Source organism: Copadichromis virginalis, linkage group LG10 (genome assembly GCF_057382275.1).
Source record: "Copadichromis virginalis isolate Kocher_CV1m ecotype Utaka linkage group LG10, C_Virginalis_male_GT1.1, whole genome shotgun sequence".
NCBI classification, from domain to species: domain Eukaryota; kingdom Metazoa; phylum Chordata; class Actinopteri; order Cichliformes; family Cichlidae; genus Copadichromis; species Copadichromis virginalis.
In genome coordinates, this window is record NC_140627.1 from 13,267,304 (window position 1) to 13,292,158 (window position 24,855).

At 40.0% G+C, this 24,855-nt stretch overlaps 3 protein-coding genes across 5 annotated transcripts; 2 read left to right on the forward strand and 1 right to left on the reverse strand.

Annotated features, from left to right (window-relative positions):
- Window positions 1-6,817: 6,817 nt before the first annotated feature.
- plp1b (proteolipid protein 1b) lies at window positions 6,818-12,253 on the forward strand. Of its 2 annotated transcripts, none has more exons than XM_085469917.1 (7): window positions 6,818-6,956; window positions 8,897-9,083; window positions 9,191-9,347; window positions 9,601-9,778; window positions 10,049-10,122; window positions 10,321-10,386; window positions 11,418-12,253. In XM_085469917.1, the coding sequence occupies exons 1-7, from the start codon at window positions 6,953-6,955 to the stop codon at window positions 11,487-11,489; spliced, it is 738 nt and encodes a 245-aa protein (XP_085326043.1). In that variant the 5' UTR covers window positions 6,818-6,952; the 3' UTR covers window positions 11,490-12,253. The 2 variants fall into 2 exon arrangements, with proteins under 2 accessions (XP_085326043.1, XP_085326042.1); XM_085469916.1 differs by lacking the exon at window positions 6,818-6,956 and adding an exon at window positions 8,266-8,499.
- LOC146699962 (uncharacterized) lies at window positions 11,769-23,042 on the reverse strand. The gene is made up of 10 exons (XM_085469913.1): window positions 22,976-23,042; window positions 22,392-22,429; window positions 22,198-22,309; window positions 22,001-22,075; window positions 14,539-14,598; window positions 14,312-14,392; window positions 13,358-14,191; window positions 13,184-13,246; window positions 12,720-12,822; window positions 11,769-12,616 (listed from the first exon to the last, which is right to left on the reverse strand). The coding sequence occupies exons 2-10, from the start codon at window positions 22,399-22,401 to the stop codon at window positions 12,512-12,514; spliced, it is 1,443 nt and encodes a 480-aa protein (XP_085326039.1). The 5' UTR covers window positions 22,402-22,429; window positions 22,976-23,042; the 3' UTR covers window positions 11,769-12,511.
- Window positions 16,470-20,157, forward strand: LOC146699963 (uncharacterized). Of its 2 annotated transcripts, none has more exons than XM_085469914.1 (2): window positions 16,470-16,724; window positions 17,398-20,157. In XM_085469914.1, the coding sequence occupies exon 2, from the start codon at window positions 17,406-17,408 to the stop codon at window positions 18,702-18,704; it is 1,299 nt and encodes a 432-aa protein (XP_085326040.1). In that variant the 5' UTR covers window positions 16,470-16,724; window positions 17,398-17,405; the 3' UTR covers window positions 18,705-20,157. The 2 variants fall into 2 exon arrangements, with proteins under 2 accessions (XP_085326040.1, XP_085326041.1); XM_085469915.1 differs by having other exon boundaries at window positions 16,470-16,626.
- Window positions 23,043-24,855: the final 1,813 nt, after the last annotated feature.

The following is a 24,855-nucleotide window of genomic DNA, read 5'->3' on the forward strand; positions in this document are numbered from 1 at the left end:
TATGTTGATTTGTTCTCTCTAAAGCATTACTAGGTCAGTAACTTATATATGCTATGTTGGTTATCTTTTCCGAGTGTAATAGATAATATAATGGGTTGGCCTAGCGTCTGGGTCTGAAAAGTGAAACCACCACAGATATCCCTTAAAACTACAATCTTTCTAATAACCAGTGGGGCCAATACTTGTGTCTGTGAAAACACTTCCAGCCCTATAGAGGTCTATGAGAAAACAGCCTTTAGCTTTGACATATGTAATAACTCCTACTGAGTTTTTGGGTTCACTCACTTGTTTTGACTCTAATTGAATAAAACATTATTTCCATTTTGCTCCGTTTTGCATTCCAAGTGTCTGTTCAATTTAATTCAGTGTTATTTATATAGCGCCAAATCACAAAAACTGTTGTCTCAATGTGCTTTATATTGTAAAGGTGCTACAATACTAAAGAGAAAATCACAAAAATCAGACAATCCAATTATGAGCAAACACTTAGTGTTGGTGGGAAGGAAAAACTCCCTCTCAACAGGAAGAAATCTCTGGCAGATCCAGCCTCAGGGAGGGGCAGCCATCTGCTGTGAACGGTTGGGGGTGTGAGGCGACAGGACAAGAGAAACACTGTGGAAAAGAGCCACACATTAATGACTAATTAAAGGAGAAAGGAGAGATTCTTAGAAAGAAGAGATCCTCGGAAAGAAAAATCTCTCCATACACCACAGTGGAGACACAAACCATGCCATGGTGTCTAAGTCCATCTATGTCCAATCTATGAATCAGAATCAGATTGCCTTTTATTGTCATTGCAATATCTAATACAAGAAATTAAGGCGATAGATAGATATTTCTGCCAACAAAGACATTCACACAAAAAAACTGTTTTTACACAGTGAACCAAACCCTTTCAGGAGAAGACAATAAATATTTATGAATATGAATGAGTCCAATTGCCTCACAATAATAATGTTTAATTTAGAACAATGTTTACACATAGAGAAAAACTCATGTTGGACATGTAGGGTCTAAGCAGGTCAAACAGCAAGTGACCTGGTGGAAGGTTTCTTTAGTGATCCTGAAGGCTCTTGAGAGGTATCTCTCTCTTGCAGTCTCTTCCATAGAGGGGATACAGCCAGTGATCTTTTGTACTTTCTTTGGATAGCCTTTTTAATGTCCTGCACTGCGGGAGGCCTGGTGAGATTGTTGGAAATAAAGGTCCCAAAAAATTTAAAAACATGGACCCTCTCAATAGAGTCTCCACTGATGACCGAGCGAGCCTCTGCTCTTCGTGATGTCTATGATTTATTTTGTTTTCTTTTGCAAGATTGTTTGCTGAACACCACATGACCAGTTGATGGACCTCAGCCCTGTAGAGAGAGTCATCTGCCGCTCATATGAGTCCCACTAGTGTGGTGACATTAGCAAATTTAATAATGGTTTTAATGGGATGGACTGAGGTGCAGTGTTTGGTAGGAGAGGAAAGACTAAACTCAGCCAGCTTCTTGATCAGGCTCTATGGCGTGATGCTGTTAATGTTGAGTTATAGTCAACATAGAGCATCCTCACATGTTTTGATTCATTTGATGATTCAAGGTGGAGTGGAGAGCTGTCGCAATGGCATCCTCTGTGGATTTGTTCACTTTGTAAGCATAGTGATGTGGGTCAAGAGTCAGTGGAAGACAGGCTTTGATGTGATTTGATACCAGCCCTTCAAAGCACTTCAGGATTGTAGATGTTAGGGCAACAGGTCTCCCTGTAGTCAGTGAGGGAGTCAGAAGCTTTCCTTGAGTCTGGATTGATGACAGATGACTTCAAGCAAGGTGGGATAATGATTTGTGCAAGGGTTAAAGATGTAGTGGTGAAAAATGCTGAGGTCTGGACTGGGACACGCCTTGAGCACTTTGTTGGGTACCTTGTCTGAGCTAGAAGCTTTTCTCAACCTTCCTTGGGTTTACCAATCTAAACATGAGGTTCACATCACACTCCTGTACAGTGGTAGTAGGTGTAGATGGAGGGCCCAAACTGGGTCTTTTAACCTCAAAGCCAGCAAAGCAGCTTACCTCCTCTACCAGGGAAGTGTTCATGTTGTTGAGTTTGAGATTGCTGTCCTTGTGATTAGTGATGTGTGTCCTGCCAAGCCTGCCTGAGTTTATTGTCAGTAAAGTGGACCTCAATTTTCCTCTTACAGTCCTGTTTGGCCTGATTGATGCCACTTTTCAATCTTGTCTTCGAACGGACATGAGGGCTAGATCATTCAGTCCTCAAGGGAGACTGGACTTCCTTAGTTATCCAGGGTTTCTTGTCAGAAAAAACGCTGATGTGCTTAATAACACAGGTGGAGATGCAGCACAGTTTGTGTATATTTGAAAAATTTCCCATTTAGTGTGTGCAAAGCAGTCCTGTAGCTCAGTGATAGAGCCCTCTGGGGAGGTTTTGATGATCATTATGTGTGGCTTTGTTTTTTCCTGAGGGCTGCGTGCTAGGGGAAGGAGTAATCAAAGATGGTCTGACAGACCCAACTGTGGAAGGGTCACAGTGCTGTATGCATCCCTGATGTTTGAATACACCCATGTGGCTTTGTGTATGGATCCGCCTGGCAGCCCTGCTTCTGCCTTCCTCTCTTTATGGCACCTTCATTGCTTGGCAGACCCCAAAACAACCTATGGTGAGCCTGGAGGTCTTGTTATGTCCACTGGGATGTTGTGAACTCACCAGAGGTCCAACATGATAGCCACAGGACACTGTTTATAAACTCCTGACATCTATATAAGAGCATATCTTTACAGAGCATGAACAGCAATGCCAGAAATAACACAAAAGACACCACACTAGAGAGCCAAGAGCTATTGCACTAATACACAGAAGTTATCTTGAGTGTAACACATTGTGCACTGTATAAATGATCAGATCTACATCCATCATTTATATACAGATTATGATTGTATCTAGCGTTCGCTATCAAACACTATGGCAATGCAGCCAGTAGTCATCAGACACTGACTGATGAATTGGCACTTTTGTCCAGCATGTGGAGCGTTGAGAATACTAAAATTATCCAGATCTCATCTTTTCATCTTCTTTGCTTGGTAGGGGAGACCGGGGATAGTTGTAACGTGGGTCAGTTGTAACACTTCCAATTTCTCCAATCAGGGCTAAGTTTCAAATGATGTGACTCATCCTGTGCATGCCCAACTCAGTTCTGCTATCACATGTGGAAAATCAGCACATTTTGTCAAACACAGACAATTTAACATGAAAAAAAGTAATTTGTATGCCAAAAAGTACGTTTTTCTACTTTATTTCAATTTCTAATAACATTATCTGCTTTGCAGTTAAACTCATCAAACTTAAATTATGTTATTTGTATGTCTATGGGGATATATTCTGCGTAGGTCTTTAGTGCTAATGTTTTAGCCGTTGGCTGTAATGTTAGCTAGTTCGTGGCTATAGGAGTCTGGGTCAGTTGTAACAGCAACAGTCTGGGTTAGTTGTAACAATAATGCAGATGTTAAAACTTACCACACTATTACTTTAACTTATATTAAACAAGTTGGGGCAACGACATCAGCAGAGAGAGGTTCACTGGTCGCATTTGTATATGCAGTTAATGCCATTGACAACACAATTCCTCCACTGTTTGTGTTCCCACACATACATTATGCAGACCACTGTGTCAGAGATGGACCAGTAGGAAGTACTGGTAGTGGAAATAAATCAAGATGGGTGCAAGAAACAGATTTCCTCATCTTTCTGAAGCACTTTGCAAACCACACAAAGGTAAGCCATGATAAAAAGTAATGGAATTGCGATGCTGGTGAACAACTACATTTTTTCAGCTTCATTGTTATGTTCAAAATTGGTGCAAGAGTTGTAGGTTATAATGCCCACTGAGCCAATGAGGCCAAACTCAAGGAAGACCAACCAAAATTAATGAAATATTCAGTTGCAGAAAATTCCATAACTTGTCTTTTTTGGGGGGTTGGAATATGTTCAAAAGCTAGATTTCTGCATTCTGTCACACACACACAGAGCTACATAAATGGATGTAAGTGCATTCATGTGTTGAATAAACAAAGATTACATGTTAATGTTTTGTTAGTACCCTTTTTTCATTGTGTTACATTTTACCCCAGGATATGTTACAACTAACCCAGACTATGGGGTTAATTGTAACATTTCACTCTTCGTGTTTGAGACCATACCATGCAATGGGTAATTGTGCTGCAGAGAAAATAGCTGCACTATTTAATAGCAGAGACATGTAAATACTTTGCATTACATTTTGAATCCACTACCTTAAAAGAGCTTCAATTTACAGACAGAAATGTCAAAAATGTTACAACTATCCCCGGTCTCCCCTACACACCTTTAGAAAAACCACCAACACATTCCTTACAGTCGTCATGTTTCCTTAGGTGTTCCTGCTACTGCTGCTGTTTTAGGCTTCATCTTTTAATCATGTTAAAACACACTGGCTGGTTTCATATCCCAAATACCCAGCTGAAAGAGTCTGAGATCACTAAAGATAATCAAACAAACATGGAGGGAAGCTTAGTCCATCCTTACTTCAGCATCTGGGAAAATAAATAATTTAACCCTCGCCACAGGAGGCCTTTGGCACTGAAGTCACTCCCGACTGAGCCTGACTTGTTTTTCTCCTCCAAGTGCTTGTTTGTTTGTTTGAGAGCTGTTTGTTTGGTTTTTTCATAAGATAACACGACACACATTATGACAACGGCGATAAGAGATTATGTAAATACTTTTACAGGGCACTTCTCCACTCCCTCTATATAAACATGCATATTACCATGTTCAGTGTGTAAATACTGGCAAGTGTATCTATCCTAGGCAGTCAGTTATAAAAGTGTCATATCAATTAGACTGTCTCATAGGCCTACATTGCATTATTTTAACATACCCTGCAGAGTAGGACCAATAATAATATAGCTACAATTTCCTATGTGATTATGCAAAATAGCCTTTATAACATTTGCACGTTAGCTGAACGCTTGGGCAGTAATATGTTTGCTTAAAATATCAGTTCATGCATTAACCAGAGGCTGTTACGCAGACTTATTAACTGCTACCGAATAATTTATCATATGATCTATGGTAACATCACCGGCCACCATCTGCATCAGCTTTGTGGAATGCAGTTTATTAATAAAGTCTCTTTTCATGCCGCCCAAGACAGCAAGCGTCTAAATCCAGTCCCCCTACCTAATCCCCGTCCTTTGATTGTCAACATTAAGCAAAGCTGACAGCCATTGTACACACTCATATGCAGTACAGAGGTTAATTAATGCTTCTTGTCTGTCTCTCTTTCACATTCTCTCATATGTCTTCTTAGAGACTTCAAAGGCGTCACTTCCCTGCACTTTAAGTGTATCAGAGCCAGTGTCATGAATCCTTTCTAAACAAATCACTTGATCTGTAATTGCTTTGAGAAAGGTTGCAGAATGGAAAGTTAAACCAAACAATTTCAGCATCCAGAAGCCGATTATATTTGAAGGAACTGTCTGAGGAGGAGTGATTTTTTTATTTATTTTTTGGGTCGGGAACACAGCAGTCCCTCCAGCTTTTTACAGGATCCGGTGAGTTGGTAAAAATTGCACTGCATCTCTAGCAGTCCCAATAACTAATACAACTAGATAACTGTATAGGCAGCACGGTGGCATGGTGGTTAGCACTGTTGCTTCACAGCAAGAAGGTCCTGAGTTCAATTCTACCATCAGCAGGGTCTTTCTGTGTGAGGTTTGCGTGGGTTCTCCCCGGGTACTCCGGCTTCCTCCCACAGTCCAAAGACATGTACTTTGTGGGGATAGGTTAATTGGAAAATCTGAATTGCCCATAGGTGTGAATGTGAGTGCGAATGGTTGTCTGTCCCTGTGTGTTACCCTGCGACAGACTGGTGACCTGTCCAGGGTGTACCCCGCCTCTCGCCCTATGACAGCTGGGATAGGCTCCAGCACCCCCTGGATAAGCAGAAGCGAATGGATGGATAGATAACTGTATAATAATATAAAGTGCTGTTTCTCCAAAATAATTAAAGCATTCCCTTTTTAATTCCTGGTAATTAAATGTGATATAATAGTGTGATCATTTGTGTCTTTTGATGATGATATTTGATTACGTCTACTTGTGCACTGTGTGCTTTAAATGGCAAATGAAAGGAGGGTGAGGATTTTCACTCTCTCGTAAAAAAAAAAAGCATGGTGTTTTCTCCTGCTGCACACTGGCGCCTTTGTAGTGAACCCAGCTTTGACATCAACTGGGTCAAACATGAGGGAGGGAGGGAAGGAGGACAGCAGCTGGACCCAACCATCAATGTCACCCTTGTTACTCAACTTCGTCAATGTCAGTCACTGAGGTTTAGATTTATTTTCCTCTTCTGTCTGTGCGTGCTTCTTATCTTTAAGTGTTCTGCACAAATGGACTTATAAGCCACGAGACCTGTTACCTGTGGTGCTGATGTCTGACATGGGGTGTGTGCAATAAACAGATGACTTATCAAAAGCGTGTGTAAAGAGATAAAAACATGTAGAAAAAAAAATGTAGATCGCAGAATAGCTGAGTTGTTATTTTACTGAATGCTTAAAAGTGTAAAGTGTGCATGTAAAAGCTGGCATGTTTATTAAATTACCCACATATGTTATGATAGAATCAGGGAAAGAAAAGAAATGAAAATGCTGTAAAAGGAAGAAGATACCAAGATGAAAGTTCGTGTTAGAATATTTGGCCCACTCTCTGTTCCCCGTGGCTCCTTAAATAATGACTGGCAGCTGAAATGGGTCTTTGTGACTTTAAGATGTGACTCGGGGAGATGTGGTCTATCTATTGTTGATGAGACAAAAGCGCGAGTTAGATTCATATAGGGGTGGCGGCGAATAACTTCTCATATCCTCATATCACAGTCACAAAGCCACCCAGCAAAACTTCAATAACCTGACACTTCTTTCCGGACATGGGTGAGTGCACAGAATTTCTAATGGTTCTTATCATTTGTTATTGATGGGATTTATAAAAAAAATTTTTTTAAAAAGTCTATTTCAATAACCAGTACTAATGTTACCTTTGATGTCCTTTGATATCAAGTCTGAGGGAAGAATTGCTGCAAATTAATCCTCTGTTTTAATTCATCAAAAGCATTTCTAGACCCATTTTTTGATTTACCACTAATTCCCTTTTTGCCCCTTGATTCTAACACATGATGCAGGTTAACATATGATGGTGATTTCAAAAGACCAAAAAGAAAAACACGTGCACGCTGCCAGGATTATTTACCTTCTTGTCACCTGCTCTAATCTCTTTCAGCAGTAAACTAGAGTGGAATCAGAGTGGCATGACAGAGCTGGGCAGCAACTCTCATCATGCCAAGGCCATGCCAGGTCACTCATGTGAAAGAGGTCAAATACTCCCACATGTGTCACGGGCATATTTTGTCACACTTCCAAGAGAATTGTGGACGCAAACAACTTCTGCTAAACATGTTCTCACTTGCAAATAGCCTCTGAGTGAAATTCTGCATGTTTGTTTGGGTTTTTTTTGAAGCAGCTTTGGAGATTTCAGTAATTACCTGACATCTGCTGCAAATGCACTGATGCACTTTGCACTGAAATTCAAACTGAGGCTTTTGTGGCGTTTATTATTCTATCAATACAACTACTGCTGCAGCCGGGCACAGATTAAGCGTGGGCGTCCGTAGGCGCTATCATTTTTGGGACTAACAGTCTTCCTGCTGTTACTATTTATATTTTAGTAACAGTTTGTTTAACTCACAGTTTCTCTTCCTTCCAACTAAAAACCAAAAGATCTTGCAAAAGATGAATGCAGAAATAGACATGTTTGGGGATGTCTGGGCCTAACTAATTTTGAGTTGGGCTTGCTATTGTTGTTGTAGTGAAGATATTCAAATTGCCCCTCTCCTTCATAATGCTTCCACCCACTCTTTAAACACTTGAACCCGGCCCCCACCGACATTGACACTCGGTGCCATGGTACCAGTCTCAGCCAGCTGTGGAGGGAGGAGGCCCTGAGTAGTGACATTGGCAGTGGTGGAGAGACGGTCCCGGTGACCCCTCCGCCATTACGTTATATGTGTGTATTGTGGCACCATGGTCTTTGTTTGACATCACTGGCCTTTGTTCCTTCCCAATCATGGCAGATACAATGGATATTGTATCTGCTGCCACAAAGAGATGCTCTTTCTTTGGGCCCCCTGAAGCCAGCGTTTCACCACCATCCCTCAATCGCCTGGTGACGCCTGTGACCACTGGACAAAGAGGGCTGGACCAGATTTAGTAAGAGCAGAGCTGTGAGGTGTTGGCACAAGCATTTGAGCTTTCACATACTGGATGAAGTCAGCGCTGAGAGGCTTATTTTACAGTAGCAATACCTTGTAGAGAGCTCTGTACAACACTTGTTGGCACTGGAACCTTTCTTATAGCGGAGTACAGCATCAGAAGCAGCAAATGTTTCCGGTCAGGCAGCCTTGGCTTTGCAAAGCCTTAGGTGCTTTCCTCTATCCCATTTCTGGCAATGCATTTATTAACACTTTGGATGTTTGCTACCTGCTTCAACAGCTCAGCTTGCTCTGGAAGAAGTGCGTGAGATTGCTATAAAGTCCGTGTTGGCTGCTTTTGTTTGGACGCTTTATTGGGAGACGCTGCTTGAACTCTTGTTTGTCACTGCTGTCTAATTTATCTTCTTTTTTTTTCTTGGTCTTTTTCTTTTGCTTTCTTGCCTGTTGTTGGGGTTTTGGTGTATGCTCATGGATTTTCAGACAAAGCGAGGCCTTTTTCATAGCTCCCCCACTGGGTGAAAGAGTCCCCCACTGTGGCATAGATGTGCTGTGTGGTTATATGTGCGGTGTGTGCCGCCTGTGTGCTGATATATTATGCCCCCTCAGGTTGCTATGATTGCTGTATCCGGTGCATTGGGGCAGTGCCCTACCCATCCCTGGTGGCCACCTTGCTGTGCTATGCTGGCATGGCATTATTTTGTGGCTGCGGGCACGAAGCGCTGACCCAAACCGAAGTCCTCGTTGAGACTTACTTTGCCCGCAACATTCAGGACTATGTGGTCATGGCCTCTTTGTGAGTGATTTTTCAATAACTTCTATCAGTTGTGGCTTCTTTTTTCTAAGTCTCTGGCATTGCTTTGTTTTAACTAATTGACTGACTTCTCTCTGTGACTGTTCCAGTATCAAATACTTCCAGTACGTGATCTATGGTCTGGCTTCATTTTTCTTCCTCTATGGTATCCTGCTACTGGCTGAGGGCTTCTACACAACAAGTGCTGTCAAACAGACCTTCGGCGAATTCAGGAGTACCCAGTGCGGCCGCTGCCTCAGCCTGACGGTGAGCACATGGGTGGAGGAGGAGGGAGCGAGGAAATGAAGAGGGAGGGGAAATGTGAGGTGTCAACATTGTTGAGATGCTGAATTCTGGCTTGTTTTGAGTCTAATAAATATGCTCTTTGTTTCTGCAATTTCCACATGAATTATGGTTCATTACAGATTTAATGACACCACATTTATCACGCGGAAAGTATCTATTAGCATCTGTGTTGCGATTCTGTGACCTTGTGTGCTGCACTTTTTTGCTACAACAGTTCATCATAGTGACGTACATCTTGGCCTTCATCTGGCTGGCGGTGTTTGCCTTCAGTGCTATCCCAGTCTTCTTCTTGTTCAATATGGAGCAGACCTGCCACACCGTCAACATCCTGTCTGAATCAACCCCCAGCATTAATCAGCATGGCTGGATCTGCATGGACGCCAGGCAGTATGGTGCGTTGCTCGTGTAACTACTGACCACATGGTCCCCCTGATGGGAATGTTAATGCGCCCTTGAAAGCAATTAATCACCGTGTAGTGGCTGCTAGACTGATGGCTATATTAGTCAGGAAATAATGAAGAGAACTACACCTTTATGGTCATTTCTTCACTATAGTTTCCCCGACATGCTTCAGGCAAGCCAGAGCATACACGGATCATCAAATCTCATCATAATTCAGCCATAGTATGAGGTTTCTCACTTATGTTATGTCTCCATTTAAGGTCTGCTTCCTTGGAATGCAATGCCAGGCAAGTCTTGTGGGACAACCTTAGCAGCAATCTGCAAAACTAGTGAAGTGAGTAGAGTCTTTATACAGTTCGATATAGCATTTTGGCATCATCACATTAAAATCACTGATCAAAATCGACATAAAATCTGTTTTGAATTATTAGCAAGACAACGTGCATATGAGAGAGCTCACAGTAACACACACGAGTTTGATTAAACACCCTGCATGTGTTTCAAGCTAACCTTTTTTTATTATGTCTTCCAGTTCTATGTCACATATGACTTGTACATAGCTGCATTTGCCGGTGCTGGGATCACTCTGTTAGCACTGGTGAGCTATTTTTGCATTATTTCTAGGACATTTAAGCTAACTCCATTTAAACAGCTGAATCAAATTTAAATTTTGAAATGAAACCACTCTGCGGTGTTGGTGTTTTTCCTACGTCATCATAATAGTGCTTGTCAAGGATTAATATTGCCAGTGACCAACAATATTTTCTGAGAGTTCAGTTAGCACAGGTCAAGAAGTTAGCTATTGCTTTAAAAACTATCATTACCAAACCAATGCAAGTAACCTAAATCTGGCTGGCAGCAAGCCTATCTTGATAATATATATATTTTATTGCATTCATTAATAAAGAAAACCCTTGAAATGCTTACCATTTATTCCACAAGAGGGTCATATTTGAACACGGGCATCTTTTTATTGTTTTCCCCCCTAAATTGCAATGCTGTGACATCACAACAGCATGATTGGCCAGTTTTAGTGTTCATCCTGGACATACATTAATATGATATATATGTTTTATCGTATTATCTACATTTATCATATTATATAATGTTATGATGAAGCAGGAAAAACACCATCACTGGTACATCCGATAAACGTTTTTTCTCAATCTAGGCACTTGAAAATGAGTTTCCAGAAACAGAGCTGCTTTTACTGTTTAAAGTATCATTTTGAATGGTGTTGTGAGTGGAACCGCTTCTGATTAACACTGTACACAGCAAAGTATGTGAATTATTTGGAGGAACGGCGACACATTGTCAATGTCAGTTTTCAATGCTATGATCTTCACGCAAAAAAATTCCAGTCACCTTGTTTGTATTGAGCAGAAATAAATGAATTTTCAACGTGTGGATTTCTCTAAACCAAAACTCTGTTCGTGACTACACACAGTCAGAGATGACTATTAAAGTTTGCTTTCTATCTTGGATGATTAAAGCATTATACTGATCACTTCTCCTCTTGGAGACAAATGAATATTCATTGTCTGCTTGCAAAAAAAATGCTTACAGTACTCGTTTATGTGTAGAAGCTGATTATTTTTTTCATTTCATTAATTCTTCCACTCACTCTAGTTCCTGTATCTGGTTGCCACCACCTACAACTACGCAGTTCTGCGGTTCCTGGGCAGAAAAGGCATTCGCTAAGTGCAGCGCCTCAGTTTTCTCTGTTAACCCCATTGTCCGACTATGAGATGGACAGTCAGCCTACATTCATCCTCTGGAAAACGGCAACCTCCAAACCTGGATTGCCTGCTATTCTTTAAACCTTTCCAATAACAGAAATAGTTTCTCATCACTATTATGTATGAACAACAGACAGAGAGATGAAGATAATTTACCTCCAGCAATGAGCTCTGGCCTGTGCATCAGATCCTCCTTTCAAGATGATTCTCTTAGCTTTGTTGTTCATTTTCCCATTGCTGGTTGTATCTCTCACTTTATCCTTTGTGTGAGGCTTTGTTGGTGCTCATTGTGATTTATGATGTTTCATGAATAATTAAGAGCAATGACAGCTTGCCTCGCAAGTCATAACTGCATGCACAGTATTCAGTGGTTACTGACACCCAAATTGGCTCTCAGTATGATTTTGTGGCTTCTCTATTATCAGCCTTCAAAACTGCATGAACTAAAACGAGTGAGGCTGAACGAACCAAATTTTCCCGTTGAGCTTTCACTTACAATAAACGTGCTTTTTAGTCATACTTATACAGTCTCTTTTTTTTCTCTTTCGTTTAAATGCTACCATGGTAGGTGGGATAAAAAGGTGTTCAGCCCAATATAAGCTGTTTTAGGTTGCAGAGGGGTTGATGCTTCAGTAACTTGTCTCCAGGTGTTTAGCGTGTAGCCCTGCTACTTAGACTTGTGTGTGCTTATTTGAAATTAAGGCTCATTAAAACATTTAAATCTGATGCGTGGAATTTCATTCTAGCCATATACAGTTGCATTGCTGGTATTTTTTTTTTTTTTTTTTTGCTGTATTTTTAATTTATCCTTTTCATTGCAGAATCATTAATCATAACAATATACTGCCCTTTTACTGGATACAGTTGTGACAGAAAAAGAAAGAAAGAAGAAGTCGATAGGGAAGTTATGGGAAATAATGGACAGCACATTCATCAAGGTATGCTTGGACTATTTTCTGGAAACATATTTGTCCCAGATAGGCATCATTTCTTAACCGCTTTTGAAAAACACACTCCACACTGGATCACTTGGTCCTTCAAAAACATGGGGGTCAGCATATCTCCAAGGGCCCTAGCACAAACCCCGCACTGCAAAAGCATACTCAGTGTTAATTTCATGTACGAGAGATAGTGAAAGGATATCATAAAAGCACAGATATACAGCATTTTTACAAAAGAAAACATAACAAACCTTTAAACAGTCTGGGTGGCAGTTTATCGAGGGCTCACTGAACATGATCTTGACATTTCCATTAATGATTTGGTTGCAGAAGTAACAAGGAGATTTGCCATGACTGAAGCAGGTGGTTAAAAAACAAAGCAAAGGTTATGAACCTTATTCATTTTTACACTTATGTACACTAAAAAAAAAACATTCTTGGCTCTCATAAACACAAAGCAATAATTTTGACTAAATGTAACTGAAATATATGAAATCAAAAGTGAATTTATTCAAATACTTCATCAATTAAGGAAGATATGCTGAATGTATAACAATCATGACCAGAGTCCATTAAATTACCGTTTTACATTTAATGTATGTAACTAAACCACTTGGAAAATTTACATGTAATCAAATTACTTAATGTCAACATTTTAGGGATAGATATTTTTTGAGTGTTGTATAACTATGTACAGTAAGAGTGAGAAACTTACATGGGCTTATTCAGAGTTTTTGTTGAGTTTACGTCCTCTGCAGGCTTTTGAGACACATCAGAACTACAAAAACAGTCACAAACAATGAGGATGATTTTAGTGCTCAAATAAAAATATGCGAACAACACTGAATACTCTACTGTTCCTTTATTTTTTTTAAATAAAAACACTCACATATGGCTATCATCACACTTTTGGTTTGGTTTGAAGTCCTCAGAGTGGGGTTGTCTTGGATCTTCCACAGGTTTAGGAACAGCTTCAGCCTTGGCCGTCTCCACATCTGAAGCATCAGTCAGTCTAATAGCTGCGTGCTCTGTGTTATCCAAAACACCTTCTGCATCTGAAGCAGCTACTTGGTCAAGGGCATCTTCAATGTTCAACTCTTTGTCACAGTCTGCTGCTGTCTTAGGTGTTGGATCAAAACTTTGTTCAACAACAGTGCCTTCATCTTCGCGCTCAACCGCCTCTTCAGTTCCGCTTTTAAAAACCGGCTCAGAGGGTGGTGCACACTCGACTTTAAACTCCACACCCTTGGCAGTGTCAGCATCGGATTGACTAGATGGTGCAGGCAGAGTGTCGGTGACTGATATGGTGCTGTGTTGTAGAGCAGTTTCTTCTTCTGGTGTTGCATCACTTACAGCGGGTGTTTCCACACCGCCTTGGAGAGAAGCTTCTTTTCCCGATGTTGCCAAAGCAGGTGGTCCATACATGTTTACTCCTGCGTGCTCTAAATTAGTTGTATTCGGCGGTTCTGTTTTGATTACAGATTCTCCAGAGACTCCAGCGGTGCTTTTACTCTCACTACTCTCTCTCACTGTGCCTTCCGCAGCAGAGATTTCTGCAGGGGGATTTTTCACATCAGCATCTGCGGAGGCCTTATCCTCATTGTGACAGGTGTCAGCTGGTGCATCAGCATGTTGTTCCGTGTTTTCTGCAGTTGCTTCAGTAAATGTCTTTTCTGGCTGTGCATTAATATTTTGAATAGGTGCTTTTGTGGGGGGTTGAGGCCTGTAAAAGAGAGTGTTACTTCTTCCCCACTTTGCAACAAAAAATTTGATTTGTAAGCAAAATAACAAACACTCAGCATCTTTGAATTTAACACTTCCAGTTATAGTCTCGTATACTAACTCTATCTTCACTGTTGAGCCTTCAGGCCGAGTGTCTTTCGGAGCTGAAATATTTTCAGCACTTGCCTGATTAGCTGAATTCCTAAAACAGACAAATAAAGCACTGAGTATTTGGTTTAAATGTTCAGATTTAACTGAGATTAAGCTTGAAATATGCAGATTTGCAGAGAAGCAGTAAATATTTGCTCAGGTTTTGCACAGTTTAATTTACATTCAGCACCAACATACCCTTCAGATGAAATGACCTCTGCCTTTTGAAGAGGAGAACTTGGTGGAGGATCTATTGCTCTACAAGGTACGAATAAGAAGAGAAAAGAGAAAGCCTTATATTTTCTTAATTGCTTCTTCAGAACCAATAAGAGATTTCATCACCTTCTAACTATGTTGGCTCAGAAATAAAGTCTAAGCCAAATGCTCCACATTAGAGTAGTGACTGATGTCTCTAGTGAGCAATAATATAAATGTACATCATTAGCTATCATATATAGTGCTTGCTTAATGAATACAGCGTCAGCAGTATTCTGGGAGTTTCAGAATCTCTTATATAAACAACGTTCATCCATAACTTACATTAAAAAAAATTTGTATGAAGAGTGCAACCTGCATTGAAGGATGAGCATTCTGAGCATGTGAAGTCAGTGATTGATGAAACAAAGCTAACAAATAAGGCCTTAAATGTCAACACAATGTTTATTAATGGTGTAAATATCACCAGACACGTTGCAGTGAAGTGGTGGCTGAGGCTGGTAATAAATGAGAGACACACAAACTAAAATCTAACTTTTCCCGCAGGAGCAAAGCCTCTTGATACAGAAGAATATGCTGTATACACAACAAACTGTGAGGTAATGGTCCCTTTGCAGCTTAACAAGTGACAGCAAAACATGTGGTGTTTGTCATTCATGAGTGTGTGAACTGAACTATTAATTCAGAAGGTTTATGACTTGTGTCAATTGCGGTCATCTAAAACAGCGAGTATACACACATTTGTCTATCTTTTTAGTGCATTTCTATTATTTCTGTTAAAAAAAAAATCTGACTTGATAGAAAATGTTTATGGACTTTGAACCATCAGACCCAGGGAACAGATGTGTAAAAGGCCGAAAGGGCGAAAGGTACAGCAGATGGCTAAGACATCAGCACAACTTTTAATTTTGGAACATCCAAATAAGGACAACATAACAGTGTTTGCTGGGTTAGTGTTGGTAAGAACACTTTGGGGAAGCTAAGCTTCATGAGGCCTCTTCATAGCGGTGTCTCTGGTTTTACTCCAAATAAGGAGAACATAACAGTGTTTGCTGGGATAATCTGGGAAAGAAAAACAGACAGACAGACAGACAGACAGACAGACAGACAGACAGACAGACAGACAGACAGACAGACAGACAGACAGACAGACAGACAGACAGATAGATAGATAGATAGATAGATAGATAGATAGATAGATAGATAGATAGATAGATAGATAGATAGATAGATAGATACGTGAATAAATTCTAATATATTCATAAAAGAACACCAAATCATCAAGACATCAACAGTGGTGGTGGTGTGATAAATTAATGGAACAATGATGTAAGCATTATGCTTTATGTAGCAGCACAAATATACAAGGTACGGATAAGAAGTGAAATACACCAGCAAGCCCTTTTGGAAAGGTTTTAAAGTGGCCTAGACAAAGTGGGACTTACATCCAATTGAGATATTTTGGCATGTTCTCTATTAGACTGTTCAGCCCTTCAGTGTGGCTAAATTAAAAGAACTGCAGTATCACAAACGCTTCAGTTCCTGCTGCCAGGGGTGGCACAACGAGAGGGCAATTACTTTTCACATAAGACCAGGTAGTGTTGGACATTTTTTCCCCCTTAATAGAGGAAAGGATCATTTAAAAACTGTTTTTGTATTTACTCAGGTTATCCTTGTCTAATATTAAAATTTGTTTGTTGTTCTGAAACATGTAAGTGTGACAAATATGTACAAAAAATAAAATAAATAAATCAAGAAGGGAGAAAAATATTTTTTTTCACAACAATGCTGCCTAGCTGATTATCATTACAAGGGCACTGTAGTGCAATTTATTGATTTGGTCAGTGGTCAGCGTCTCCATAGGCTTGGGCTCTTATTTTCTTGATACCTCTACTTTGAAAGCGTCGTGGAAATACTTCCGGTCTTGTTCCGCTTTTCCCCGGCTTCGTAAAGTAGTAGCATATTGCTAAGCGGAAAAGTTAACGGCGATAGTCAAATGTAGCAGCATTATTTTAATTCTCTGTAACTAGCAGACATATCAGTGGCCACTGTGGAATCAACACTACCCAGGTGGGCTGTTTTCAAGTGTAGTATCGTCTCAAAATAGCACCACAGTCCTTACGTCTGCTGTTTTACATCAAAAATAATACCAGCACGGTCCGAGACGAGTAAGTCGCTTCGTATTTTACGACTTTTACTTTTAATAAAAAAAACATAATAGTAGTTAATAGAAAATTCATGTGGCCTGCTGTATCATTTTTAGAGCTAAACGAGGTGCCTCCAAAAATGTTACTTCCCGATGCTTTCCACCAGGTTTTGAAAGAAACTTGACATAAGCCTATCAGGTTACTTAACACTGATACAGTGTTTTTCAAAACAAAATATAGCATAAATATTATTTTAGGCCCGGTTAAAAAAATAAAATCTTAAATGGCATTCTGTTCCTTGTTATTTCAATACATTAGTGCAGGCTCTAAACATCGCTTTGGGCCCCTTTTAAGCAAAAAAAAACAACAAAAATAGCAAGATCTTTTATTCTTATTGAAGTGAGCTTAGAGATCTAAAAATGCATTACCTGTTTAATAAAGTCAGCTTTATAGGTAACTAACAAACTCGAGCCTTTTATATCTGGTTGTCATGAGCGCTGAAGGACTGCAATAAACTCCAACTACACAAAGTACAAAGCAATTATTTCTGGTAAAGTAAAAATGTGTTTAATTAGTAAGCTTATACCAATGTCAATGTGATTTGTGATTCTTTTTGGTGCTTAGCCAGGCCACTTTGTGGCTGTCGGATTTTTACTTGTATGGTTCATCTCAGTATTTTCTTGTGTTGCCTTAGGGGGAAAAATGCCATCGAGAAATCACCTTGATAAAATCGGGAGGAAGAAAAAGAAGAGGTGGACAGAGGACGCCATGGAGCGTGCACTGATAGAGGTCAAGTCAGGCAGGTGCACAGTGAGACAAGCCGCCAAGGAGTTTGGAGTCCCTAAATCTTCACTGGGGGACAGAGTCAGTGGACGGGTGACCCCTGGGAGCCGTAGCGGCCCGGCTCAGCTTATAACATCTGCTGATGAGGAGTTGTTGGTCGAGTTCTCCTTATACATGTCCAGGCATGGATTCCCACTTACAAAGCAGCAGCTGGTGTCCTTCGCATCGTCAATTTATAAGCGGCAACACCGGAGGGTGGCATTTTCCAAACTGGGCCAGACATGGTGGCTCAATTTTAGAAAGAGACAAGAGAAAAACATCACTATTCAGCCAGCAGACAATGTTGTCCGTGGGAGGACTGTGTCAGTGAGAAAGGAAGCAGTAGATCAGTTTTTTCACCTCCTGAGGACTGTTGTAGATGCTCATGAGCTCATAGACAAGCCTCACCAAATTTTCAACTGCAATGACACAGACTTTCAGCTGAGTAGGAAGAGGGTGACTCTCCCCAAATCTGTCGGTCTAGGCTACAAGCCAGCGCCAGGCTCCAGGGACCATGTCTCCGTCTTGGCTTGCTTTAATGCGGTTGGAGAGGACATCCCCCCATTTATAATCTACTCAAAGGCCTATCCAGGGGGAGTATGCTACAAGACACAAGGACCACCGAATGCCCTATACGGGTGGTCAGACTCGGGATGTATCAATTCAGACCTCTTTAAGAAATGGTTCCTCAAACATTTTCTCGTGCACGCACCAAAGGAGCGTCCACTGCTGCTGATTTTCGATGGCCACAAGTCACCCGTGAACCTGGAGGTGGTGGAAACAGCTCGTAAGGAGGATGTCATTCTTCTGTGCCTCCCACCTCATTGCTCCCACATCCTCCAGCCACTCAATGACGGTCTCTTTGTGGTCCTCAAGCAGCACTTTGCTTCATTCCTAGGCGACGGCTACACTACTGACACCCACTTTGCAGTTAGCAAAAAGGAGTTCTCAGGGGTTTTCAAAGGAACATATCAGGTAGCAAAGGAGGAGGAAGGTGTGAGAATTGTGAAGGAAGGCTTTAGGAAATCTGGGATCTACCCACTGAACCCCTTCACCATCTGTGACAGACACATGATATCAGCCCACCACCCTGGCCAGATAGCTGCACCCTCCTTGTCAACACCAGTGCCGGGAGTGCACACTGTAGGAGACCTCACAGATGCTGGGCCGTCTTCCTAATTCATCGCTATAAAAATGAAAGTGTGATTGACTGCATAATTGAGCAAAGCAGAAATGAACACAGGCTCGTTCTGTCTTTCAAAATACTGAATTAATTACAGTCCTGTTTTTTAATATAGTGAACCACCTCCTGCTGCCTCCCTGCAGAGAGCCCTGTTTGAGGAAGGCTTGCATTGTTATTAATTACTACTCAACAATGAGCTCAGTTTTAGTTATCTGGTAATAATGTTTGAATGCTGCACAACTGTGGTTTTCAATGGGTTGGGAGTCCCAAGGTGAACATGATTTTCAAAAGGATATTAAAAGAAAAATAGAGGAAATATTTCTGCTTAACAAAAATCTGTAATTTCTCTTCATAAATGCTTCCATCTTCTTGTGAATTATTGGATGGCAAGCCATTTAAATTAAGTGACCCATAAAAGAAAAACACTTGCAAAGCACTCACAAGTTGCTTCAGCCTAGGGGATTGTGAGCAAAAGGACATTTGTAGATATTCAGTGCCATCTTTTTTTGGTATTGCTGGCCAGTCAGGTAGCGAAGCTAACCATCATTGGTAAGGGGCATGATTTCAGTTTAGTGGTCTCTGACAGCAAGTGAGGGAGGGGAGGCTGTGAGGTGTGAGTTGCCCGAGCAGTTCTGCACAGATATAACACCGGTGCTTCACTCTGTCATTTGTTTTATGTATCTAAGTAATGTGACAAATTCACTCGATTATCTCAAACACACTGGAACGGATAAAAGAATGGATTTAAAGCTTGGGCACATTTTCATATGTTATCTGTTGTAGACGTCTGATAACTACACTTTATGCTGTGCAAGATGTCTCTGAAGCACAATCAAGCCTCTTAACTACCAGACTGATTTTGAGTGGAAGTTGGAACCATTTATTGAAGGATGTGTCATCAACAGATGATGCAGCTGTAGAATATGATACACCTACTGCTGTTGTCATGATTTTCTTTGGAGGTCAAAGAAAATATGTCCATTTTTGGTTCCAACGGTTGTTGTCTTTTTTTCCCTAAATAGTTTAAAATTGTACATGTGATTCTGTTGTTCCTTTACTTACATCTACTGGCCTCTTTGTTAGGTACGCCTGTTTAGCTTCTCATTAATGCATATATCAAGTCAGCCAATCACATGGCAGCACTGTGCTATCATGTTAATGTAGATCATAATCTCAGGAAGGTTTCCAGCATGTTGTTGAATCTATGGTATGAATAATTAAGACAGTTCTGGAGGAAAAGGGGTCCAACCCAGTACAAGCAAGGTGTACATAATAAAGTGGCCTGTGAACATAAGTATCCTGAATAATTGTGAACACAGAAACTGATATAAAAGTAAACCCAAGACCTTTTTAAATAATTTGCTTCTTTCTGTTCACCTGGAAGAATGAACCCTACGTGATCTCAGGGGGAAAAGTCAGACATCTAGAATAAAGATATTTTTAAATGTGTTTGAAGCAAAAATTTGTCCATAACCTCGATAATTTACAAAATTTTGCTGTAGCCATAGTTGAGTGTGTGTGTGTGTCTGTGTTATGTACATGTTCAGGCTGAGTGATGTAATGTCAGTGCAATTGATACATTTGCCGACAATAGTCAGGCAGCTAAGGCTGACGTATCCTTTATTTAGTAGAAATATTGTGCAACCAAGCAGAAGAACATCTTTCTGTTCTATTACCTGTATAAAATAACTCTGTATATGACTATAATTATTGGATGCCTATATCAAAATCATAATTTTAATGCACAGGGGTATTAATATTAACATTAACCTTTTTTTTTTAACAAAGCTGGAAAAACATTTGTCACATACCATATAATTAACAATCTCATATGTTAAGTTGTTCCCTAGAAAGCTTTTGCTACAGTATTCAAGGAAAAAATACGCATGTGTCCTACAGGGAAGCACCCCAGTAAGATTAACGTTTGATCAACCAGCTTAAGTGTAGGTCACACTGCAGTGTACTTTAGAGTTTTATGGATGCGGTACAGATGCCCAGGGCTAAGTTAATGTTTTTGTACTGTATGTTAATATCACAGATGGTGATTTGTGCCTGAAGCCTGGAATATTTTTAGTTATGATTCAATGACACAGCACAGTCAAAGGACAATTTGAGTTTAACTTGCAGAACTGCCACCACACTGTGTGGTGCCATACACATGGGTCTAATATTTAAGTTTTACATTATTTTTCTTTTAAAAAAAATAGATTTACAGTCATGGTAAAAATTTATGGCCTCTGTCAGTTCTGAGGTTTACATATGAGGGCATATTGAAAGTAAATCATGCTCTTAAAGTTTCTGAAATACAACCTCAGACGAACAACAATGCGTGACGTATTACACGGTTTAAAAAAAACAAACTAAGCCAAAATGCAGAAGGAGTGTGTGAAAAGAACAACCAGTGACTGAGTAGCTGGTAGAACCACCTTTAGCAACAATAACTTGAATAGCTTCCTGTATGACTTTATCAATCTGCCACATCATTGCGGAGGAATTTTGGTCCACTTTTCTTTAACTTGTTGCCTTTTTTCTTTTTCAGCCATTCTGTTATAGAGTTGCTGATGTGATTGGATTCATTGTCCCGTTGAAAGAACCAGTTTTGGACAAGCTGTAGCTGTCAGACAGATGCCCTCACATTTGACTCTAGAATACTTTGGTATACAGAGGAGTTCATCATGGTCAAGTTAGTGATATCAAGGTGCCCACTTCATGTGGCTGCAAAACCAGCCCAAATCATCACCCGTCCACCAACATGCCTAAGAGTTGCTATAAAATGTTTGTGCATTTTTTTTGTTGTTGTTTGTTTGTTTTGGGGGGTGTTTTACCAAACATGAAACTACACACTATGGTCAGACATCTCCACTTCTGTTGTTCAGTCTTTTCCTGGTTGCACTGTCACAAATTTTAACATTTTGCATGCTAACTGAGGCCTATAGACTCTGATTTGATTTCTCTAAGCACCTTAGGGCGAATTTGGTGATAAGGCTGTACTTAGTTCTTCACACACTACTTCTGCATTTTTGCTTTGTTGTTGTCTTTAAAAAAAAAAACCATATTGTAATATGTGAAGTTTTAAAGTTCATCTGAAGTTATATTTACCAAGCCATGGTAAGGACTAGACTATTATTTTTCATATGTGCGGATGCTTGAAACCTTAGAAATGAAAGTTGTTGTTTTTTTTGTTTGTTTGTTTTACCATTTCTGTGTATTTGTCAGTTAAATCCGGTGTGCCTGAGCAACGTTTACATTCAAAAGTGTTTTTTCTTTTTTTAAATAATTTTGCAGCACTCACTCAAATCTCCTGGCTGCCAACCGGACTTGTGAACTCCTAGCTGGAATAGGTTTAGTTTCCACATCTGTGTTCGTTCTGCAACACAGAAGAGGTTGCTGTGACACTGAGACAGGACAGCTTCAATTATCCCTTTCAATTAAAAAAAACAAAATTTTAAAACTCAATTTTTGAAGTTGCATCTCAATCACTGTGAGTACCCCGCTGTGTCTTGTTCTTTCTTGGCATCATTTGATCTTTGGATCCAGCTGCCGTCCTTTTTTAATGTAGACCGCACCCTGATGTTTTGAAGCACCTGGCTTCTGTTAATATCTACAACACACACACACTTTTATCAGTACTGCATACCAAGAAATAGTTTTTTCTTCCATGTTTAATCTTATCAAATACTCACCTTTTGACATGCTGCTGATGTTTTCTCAGATGTTCAACCTGAGGAAATATTTGATGATAAACTTTCTGTACGTTTTATCTGTCATACTCTACACTCATTCCCAACTCACCCCCTTTCGCAACCTGTAAAGCTGTATTCCTATACACAAAAAACTCATCCACCATGATAAAGTGATATTGAAGCATTTACGCTTTGTTATTAACACATGTGGACAGTTATTATTATCTGAATAAAACCATTTGAGCATACCAGAAGACATTCCACAATAAACCTTGTGCAAAAATCGAATCTGCTTGTAAACACTATTAACAAATGTATCTCGTGCTCTCCCCAGTCTCTCTGCATCTTGTCATATTGTGCATCTGTTCTGTATTCTCTTCAAGCGCCTGTTAACATTTTGACCTGTGCTTAGTGCTTTAATCTCTTGTGATGAATCTTTCTGGAGATGTGCCAGCCCCAATTAAGCAGGTCAAATTCATTATTCATAGAAAAGGAAAGCAATTCAGATTTGGTAATGAGGCCTTCCTCACACAGGCCACGAACAGGGGTGTGAAGTCCATTTTTGTGCCGTATTGTGTTCTCACCTGTTTGTGTCAGAGCAGATCAGTGCCGGTCCTCCTCCGGGTCTCTGTGACACGCAAATAAGATGGCAGAAATACCTCCACCAGAGCCCCCACCCCCTGCAGTTTCAGATCCCGCCCCCCTCCCCTGTTAGTTTTGAAGTGCCGCACCTGGATGATGCTACACAGGCTCATTGAGCAAGCGGATAGGCTGGGTGATAAGAGGGGCAGCACTGTTTTGTGGTTTCGATTTTTCTGAGTGTGAGAGGTCACATTCCAGAGATGTTTTCTAGTGAGATTTTCAGTCTTTGCTAAGAAGCAAATTAAAAATAGGCTTTTATAGCCTGCCTGACAGCTTAAAGGTATTTAAATAAACCCTGCAGGTTAGTACTTGATGCTGTTTTCTTTCCTACTAATGGCTATAGCAGGGGATTAAACTGAACTCAATTCTGCTCAATATTAATGTAATCTCTTTATACACTTATTGGTGAGACCCTCCACAACAGTCCCAGTTTCTCATGTGGTCCCATGGGAAAATTAATTGCCCATCACTGAACAATAGCCTTTGAAAAAAAGTAGACAACTGAAAACCTGCATATCATTAACCACAAAAGTTTTTTTTTTTCAAATATAAAAAGCTTGTAGTATTGTTTCACCCACAACAAAGACTTTCTTTCACAAGCATACTGTTCCAGTTGGTAGGCTTCTAGGAATCAAGCGGGACCAGATCTCAGAGTTGTTAGAATTTAATCTACTGTCTCATCAGACCTTTTTAATAATATTTACATTGAAAATCCTTAAACCGAAATGCCCATTCTCTCCAGTGAAAATAAAAGGGCACAGAGAAAAGCTTAACCTCATTATTTGATGTTTACTTTACATTTTAATAAACTGAAATATTCACATTTTGGTCTGTGGGTGTACAGGGGACTCTGTGTGCAAAAGAAATTAATGCGGTTTTTAGTTCTTGTTATGACTGGCTCATAGGGTAAACAGCAGGTTGGTGGTTGAATTGCTGGCTGTTCCAGTTTGCATGCCGAAAGCATCCTTGGGCAAGATACTGAACCCTGAGTTATTTCCAATGTGTTCATTGGAGTGTGAGTGTTAGACAGGAAGTACTTTATGTGTGAATAAACATATTGTATAAAGTCCTTTGAGTGCTCAGGTAGAGCAGAAGCCAGTATATAAGAACTGGTCCATTTACTTTTCAGGTTTTTAAACGTAAGAGTATTCGCTTTCTTTCACTGAGGCTAACTCAAAACCTGTAGAGATGCCATGAAAATGTTTAACTTTTTTTTGTAACTGTGTCATTCTTTTTTACTTTTCCAGTTTCCTTACTTCAGTTTGTAAAGTTTCACAATAGGGATGGATGTGTGTGTGTGGGTGCACAAGTATAAGTATATATATCTGTAAATTTGTATATCTTTTGACGTGTTACTCACGTTATAAAAGCAAATACATGTAACAAATTGTAAGGAAGAATTTATGATGGGTAGTGCATGGACAGGAAGAAAAAGTGTTGACTATTAGTTACTAAATTGTGGAAAGGTGGTGGGATTAAATAAGCTTATGCTTTTTCCTACTCCTTTTTGAACATGTAAGTTATTTATAATTATTATTGTTTTGTTTTCCTTTAGTTTTGATTTGCTTGTTTGTCTATTTAAACATGTTCAAAATAAAGATACAATAAAATTACAAATAAAAGTATTGCTGCTTAGACAGAAAATATTTGAACGTTAAGTGGAATCCAGTAGAACCACTTCTTTTCCTGGTTCTCTCACAGAACAGTATCGAGATAAAAGAGAAACCATCGAAGTGGTGAATGATGTGTACAATTAGTAATGAAGGAGTGTACATTTTTTTGTGTCATGAAAATGCATGTCACACACATAAAGGGGCCAACG

Bases quoted from the DNA above. Each gene is read 5' to 3' on its own strand.
- LOC146699963 (XM_085469914.1), top strand. From the start codon at position 17,406: ATGCCATCGAGAAATCACCTTGATAAAATCGGGAGGAAGAAAAAGAAG.
- plp1b (XM_085469916.1), top strand. From the start codon at position 8,460: ATGTTTCCGGTCAGGCAGCCTTGGCTTTGCAAAGCCTTAG. The intron at 9,348-9,600 runs GTGAGCACATGG...TTGCTACAACAG, and splicing joins GCCGCTGCCTCAGCCTGACG to TTCATCATAGTGACGTACAT. The intron at 10,123-10,320 runs GTGAGTAGAGTC...TATGTCTTCCAG, and splicing joins CAATCTGCAAAACTAGTGAA to TTCTATGTCACATATGACTT.
- LOC146699962 (XM_085469913.1), bottom strand. The intron at 14,393-14,538 runs GTATGTTGGTGC...TGTCTGTTTTAG, and splicing joins GAGGTCATTTCATCTGAAGG to GAATTCAGCTAATCAGGCAA. The intron at 12,617-12,719 runs GTTTGTTATGTT...ATGCTTTTGCAG, and splicing joins GCCACCCAGACTGTTTAAAG to TGCGGGGTTTGTGCTAGGGC.